Source organism: Pygocentrus nattereri, chromosome 27 (genome assembly GCF_015220715.1).
Source record: "Pygocentrus nattereri isolate fPygNat1 chromosome 27, fPygNat1.pri, whole genome shotgun sequence".
Taxonomy (NCBI): domain Eukaryota; kingdom Metazoa; phylum Chordata; class Actinopteri; order Characiformes; family Serrasalmidae; genus Pygocentrus; species Pygocentrus nattereri.
This window is the reverse complement of record NC_051237.1, coordinates 22716842-22722841: the sequence shown is the minus strand read 5'-3', so window position 1 is coordinate 22722841 and position 6000 is coordinate 22716842. Positions and strand designations below refer to the sequence as shown.

General features: G+C 42.4%; 1 protein-coding gene across 1 annotated transcript; it reads right to left on the bottom strand.

Moving 5' to 3' along the window:
• Nucleotides 1–1645: 1645 nt before the first annotated feature.
• zgc:64022 lies at nt 1646–4653 on the bottom strand. The gene is made up of 4 exons (XM_017721542.2): nt 4271–4653; nt 3980–4033; nt 3793–3869; nt 1646–2844 (listed from the first exon to the last, which is right to left on the bottom strand). Exons 1-4 carry the CDS (start codon nt 4383–4385, stop codon nt 2434–2436), a joined length of 657 nt encoding a protein of 218 aa, XP_017577031.1. The 5' UTR covers nt 4386–4653; the 3' UTR covers nt 1646–2433.
• Nucleotides 4654–6000: the final 1347 nt, after the last annotated feature.

The following is a 6000-nucleotide window of genomic DNA, read 5'->3' as shown; positions in this document are numbered from 1 at the left end:
TCTTGGCGGCATGGTGGCGTGAAATCATGGAACGGTTGAAAACTTGACAAAAACAGGACACAAGAGCATATTGCTCCCACGTTCAGTGAGGAGGAGGCAAAGAGGAACCCAAAGATTTCAGATTCAAAACTGCACAGGTGAGTTCAATCAAATTTTAAAACCCACTGTCAGATTCCCCCTTTATGACCAGAGTCCCATAAACAAAGCCTTTCCTAAGAGTGCGCCGCAAAATGCAGCACCTGAACTTTGCAAAACATCAGTGGAGCTGGAATCGTGTGATGCATTCTGATCATGATATCTGGTGAAAAAAGAGACTGTATACAGTGAAAAGCACCTGTAAAGATGGTGGTGGATCATTGATGTTTTGGGGCAGTATTGCTGCTAGTGGTGCAGGGGCTCTTATTAAACTCAGTGGTATGATAAATTCACTAAATACCAGCAGATTTAAGCCCAATATCTGAAATGTGGCTGTGGGTGGACCTTTCAGCAATAAATGACCCCAAAAACACATCAAAAACCCCACAGAAATAGTTGTGGGAACACAAAAATAACCCTTCTGTGCTGTGGGTCTGGTCTGTGGGAGCCATTATCAATGTTTACCAAAATAATAAATGATGTGATTTATTATTATTTCAACCTCAGAGTCTTGGCCTTTGCTCGTTTTCAGTGAAGATCATATAAAATAACTCATTTTCAGTGTCTTCACTCTGTTCACCCCCCACACATTTATATTACACATGTGGTGCTGGGATGAACATGCAGGGAGTAAAAGTGTGGAGGTGCTGCATCTTTCACTCTGTTCTCCTCCTACATGGCCCCCTGTTAGTGTGTGTGTGTGTGTGTGTGTGGGTATACAACATGGACAGGCTGCTGACTGGCTACAGCTGCTACAGGAGAACCCTACGCTGGACACTTGTGACATTTTAAACATCTGGTATTTTTACTTAAATTGCTATGACTGTACTGATTTTAAAAAACAATAACGCAGTGGGTCCACCAGACCACTGAGTAACAAACACATAAGGGTACCACAAAACAATGGGAATCCAATGGAATGGGAACACAATGGAAAACCAGTTGTATGTATTGAAGTAGGGACTAAAGACTAAAGAATATGAAGGAACAGGAAATGCCTGTGTATGGAGGCGCAGTCCAAGGTTTGTCAAGTGTTCTCCAACCTTGTTAAACATTAGAGATCAGCTGAGGTGTAAAAACATGCAACTTATCCATTTGTTTAAGCCCAGAACGTCACTCACTGCATGTCTAGTTAGTTTTAGTTGATTTTTGTGCCAGTAACTATGGAAATGACTATAAAACTTTGAGATGCATTCATATGGCATATCATTTTTAGTATGGCATGCGAGTGAAAACATGCCCACACACTTGCGGTGGTGTAGTTTTGCTGCATTAAGAAACAGCAGGACCTGCCTGGACTTTGAAACGAGACCACGCCATCAATTATATCCTAAAACCAGATGCTGCAGTGCAACATGCCAAATTAAAAGGTAAACAAAGTGGAAGAAACTGAGGGAAAAAAGACAGCAAAGTGGTATCCATCCTTGCTGTGGCACAATACAGTGAATGAAGTGTACAAACTCCACGATGTAGGAATGCACGCAGTTTCATGGAGAGAAAGACTCTCAGGTCAAAACTCATTTCACGTTTTATTATAAAAATCATACATAACCCTCTCTATACTATTAACAATATGTACAGCAGGGCATCTGACAAACATTTATACCAGACCTTCCCATTAAACATAGTTCAGAGATCTGAAGGTCCATTAAAGCATTCAAAGCAGGACGTTATTGGTTCAAGGTCCTTGTAAATGAATGCCAGACTTGAGCTTCCAACAATGAAGCTGAAACGACTGTATAAGGCAATACATTTGATTCTGCTTCTTTATAAGCATAGCTGGCAGGCATTTTGCTTTGCATAGACAAAAACAGCAAGACCACCCCACCCCCCCACCACCCACCACATGCTCTATTCATGCCAGTATTAATGACTCAGGGAAAAGGTGTAGCTTAGCTTCAAAGACATTGGCATTCAAAGACATCCTCCATACAGATTCAAAACCATTGACCTAATGTGCCGTCTCTGAATTTGACCTTTCTTAGAACATTCAAATATGATTGTCCACTTTGTGCTGATCGGTGATGCCCCCACATACAAATTCCTGGTCCAATATGGATTTCTTAAGGTGCACTCTTTAAAAATAAAGGTTCCTGTGTGGTTCTTGGACTTGGATATACAGTTCTATTATCTGGAGTGTCCTTAAACTTTAAAGGGTTCTCTATGCTCGCACTGAAAGGTTCTAGAGGGAACCCAAAGTGGTTCTCCAAATAGAAAATCGCTCCAAAGAACCTCTCTGGCACCTTTATTTTTAAGAGTGTGGTATTTGCGCACTCTTCTCTTAAGAGAAGCCTCAGTCTATTCAGTCCGTTTCCTCCCAAACACGGCAGACATGCTCCTCACGATGCCTCTGAACCCGGCAGCTCCTTTCTTAGGCGTCCTCGTCTCCCGAATGAGGTCGAGCAGTTCGTGAAACACCACCAACACACCGTGGTACGTCTCTGCAGCAGAGATTTCGAAGAAGCCGCAGTCTGCAGAGAGGGCGAGTAAGCGTCCTTCTTCGCTGGACACGGCCCGCCGGTGCTGGAGGTCCCTCTTGTTTCCCACGATGATGACCGGAGCCGAGAGCTTCGACTTGGCCTGCCGGATGCATTGGACCTGCCGCCGAACCACGTTGAAACTCGCACGGTCACAGATGCTGTAAACCAGGATGAAACCATCCGTCCACTCCAGGTGTCGGTCACTGATGTGTCCAGCATCTTCGCCGTTCTGCAATACAGGAGATCGAGACGAGACGGTCAATAACGAGCTCCGCTTTTAAGGGAATAGTTTGAAAAATGACAATTCTAAATGTAGTGAATCAGCCAAGACATGTTTAGGGTCTGAAGTTCCTTTAGTGCCAGTGCTAAAGAGCCAAACTTTGGGCACCAAACACGTCTTGGCTGACCAGATACATTTGGAGAAAACTGTAAATCTGATTGCTCACAAATGTATTTCTTTAATCTTTTAACAGTCACAGGGTCGAAACTTTGACTTCGCACATTTTTGGCATTGCTGTCCATGTAGTTACAGAGTTGTAAGCCTTCGCATGTGAACAAGCAATAGAATGTAATGTGTTAACACAACTAAGGTGCTTGTCTTTAAATTTCATTGTAATTCATAGTATAGGTTTTGAAAAAGGCACCACAAAGCGTTCTTTGAGCGATGCTATAGGAGAACCACTTTTGGTGCCCCAAGAATCAAAGTCTGAAGAGATCTTATAGTGTGAAGAACCTTTTAAAAAGGTCAAGAGAACACTTTCCATAATGTAAAGGCTACCAATTTACAGGTTCTTCCTAGAACCCTAAACATTATGCTACACCATGAGGAGGTTCTTCAAACTTTAAAACGGCTTTGCACACTCATGCGTCTCACTTTTTAAATGGCTCTCTAAAGAACCATCCATTGAAGGGTTTTTAGGGAAAAGCGTTATCATGCAAAGAACCCTTTTGGCACGTTTATTGTTGAGAGTGAGCCACTGAATAATTCATAGTAGATACTGAACAATCGCAGAAGATCAAAGTTCAGAAAAAGTAATCATTCTTACATGATGTGCTCTTAAAATGAATGAGTGAACAATAAGCCTGGACTGGTCTTCATAAGCGGAGGAGTTGTGTCAACAGGAGGTCTAAATCATTAACATGTGCACAAACGGATGCCGACTGGCCTCTTATCTACCTGCGGGCAAAGCGAGTCCCAGATGTTGAAGCAAATTTCACGGCCGTCAATCTTATCAGAGTGGCTGTAGATGGATTCTGTCGAAGTAAAAACAAAGCGCTTAGCAAAGAGACACAATTCTTTTTCACAGTTTCTAAAAGAATTAGAAGTAGTGTGAGGAAAGCGAGCAGCAGTGTGCTCCACTCACCTATATCACCATATTCTCCGATGAATCTTCTGGTCAGGAATCGCACTGTGAGTGCTAAAGAGAAGAAAAAGCAGTTCAGTGAGCTACAACTTCTCTGTATTACAGCCTAAAAAAATTAGGTCTAAATGGTTATGCTCCAGTTCCTACCCACCTCTCACCTGAGCCAGGTAAGCAAGCTTATTTAGCCTCGTTTACCTGGCTTAGGAAGGTGAGAAAGCATGGAGGGCTCCTAAAGACCAACTAGAATAAAACATCTACTAAACATCCCAATTAAAAAAAAAAAAATCTTACCAGATTTCCCCACGTTTTCAGCTCCGAGTAGCAAAATATTGGCCTCCACTTTCTGCTCTCTTCCCTCCATTGCCTTGGTGCCGTGGCGAAGTCGTGGAGTCACTTGAACGACCATTTGTGGAGAGTCGGCTTCTGTCTGAGATGAAATCTCCCACTGAATGCAGGCTCACGGCAACCGAGGCTTTTATAGAGGGAGGGGGTGGGGCTTTACTCATGCTGACCAATGAGGAGGAGGAACACCTACTGTCCTCTTCACTCTTGATCTCACTGCTCCTGAAGAACCTGGGGGACATTTCACAGTACTTCTTGGTTGAACAGGGCAGCTTGAGGTCACGGTGAGGACAGCCCATTAGAAATGCCCCTTAGCCACAGGCCGAGCAGGAACATCTTTATGAAATACAGTGTAGCTCATATTTTCATGTTTTTCCTCATTTTAATCAGACAATAAATAAAGGTTTATTTAATACATGCATGTGGTGCCACATCTAAAAAGCTCATTTAATAAACATTTAGCTCAATTTCCACCCATTTAGACAGCGTTAGTGTTCAGTGTTGCGTCACAGCTAAAATAACGATTTAAAAATAATTGTTTGGTAAATGTATTTAAGAAATATAAAGTTAAACATAAAAGTTTAAGTGTAAAATGTAAATATATCAACATTTTGGCCCCAAAGGGTCAGTTAGAAGCAGAAAAATGAGATACTTCATCACAAACTTAAAAGATGGTTCTTCATGCGTTCTTCAGAAAAGGCAATGGTTCTATGTAGAACAATGCTATATAGAACCTGTTTCAAAACGGACCAATACAGAACTATCAACTACACATTCTCCATCAATCTGAAGAACCATTTTTGTTTACCATGCAAAGAACCATTTAAACATGAAAATACTTCTATACAGAACTCATGGTTCTATGTAGAACCATTGGCTTTACTGAAGAACCATACTCGTTAAGTGTGTATGAGCCAAAATGTATCAATAATATTACTTAAGAAAGACTTTAAGCTTTAAAAATCTGTCCTACATTTAAAAGCCCGCTCTAGATCATTAACACACGTCAAAATTATATCAAACTACCTGTTAAAAACTCTCAGCAGTGTTAGGATTAGGGAGTGAGTATCTAGGCCCAGTCCCATTCCTTCATTTTACCCCTACCCCTTGTTTTCGAGGGTCACCCGAACCCCTTCAAACTGAGTTACAAGGGGTAGTGGTTGAAATCTTGCCTTATGAAATGGGCCCCTCAAATAAAAAGAGCATCACTTCATTAACGGCTACTGGCGCTGCTCTGTAGGCGACCCTGCCCGTCTGCAGTGACGGCAGAGGAGGGTGAAGTTCAGCTCCTCACTGATGGGCTTTAGTTACATTTTGGGCATCATATGGCTTCAAAGAGGGGGTGGGGGAGGGTGATTTATTATCGCCCACCACTAATTCTTCAGTGATATGAAGCTGAAGTCAGAAATTCGCCAGCTTCGTGTTCAAATTTTCCCGTTCCACCTCAAATGGAGCAGCAGTTACATTCTTTGTTTCCCCTTATAACACTCAGTTTGGAGTGAACCTCTTAAAAACCTCCGTCCGGAGGGTCATGTAGCCCCAACACTTCACCCTACACCTCTATCTCGACAAAAATTGGCCCTACCAATAGATGTGAACACATAAAACAGGGGGGCTAAGGTCTCAGTAGTAGGGGTGAGGGGTGAAATGGGATTGGTCCCTAGTTAAATGCAAGTCTA

Bases quoted from the DNA above. Each gene is read 5' to 3' on its own strand.
- zgc:64022 (XM_017721542.2), bottom strand. From the start codon at position 4,385: ATGGTCGTTCAAGTGACTCCACGACTTCGCCACGGCACCAAGGCAATG. The intron at 4,034-4,270 runs GTAAGATTTTTT...TCTTCTCTTTAG, and splicing joins TGAAAACGTGGGGAAATCTG to CACTCACAGTGCGATTCCTG. The intron at 3,870-3,979 runs GTGAGTGGAGCA...TTACTTCGACAG, and splicing joins CGGAGAATATGGTGATATAG to AATCCATCTACAGCCACTCT.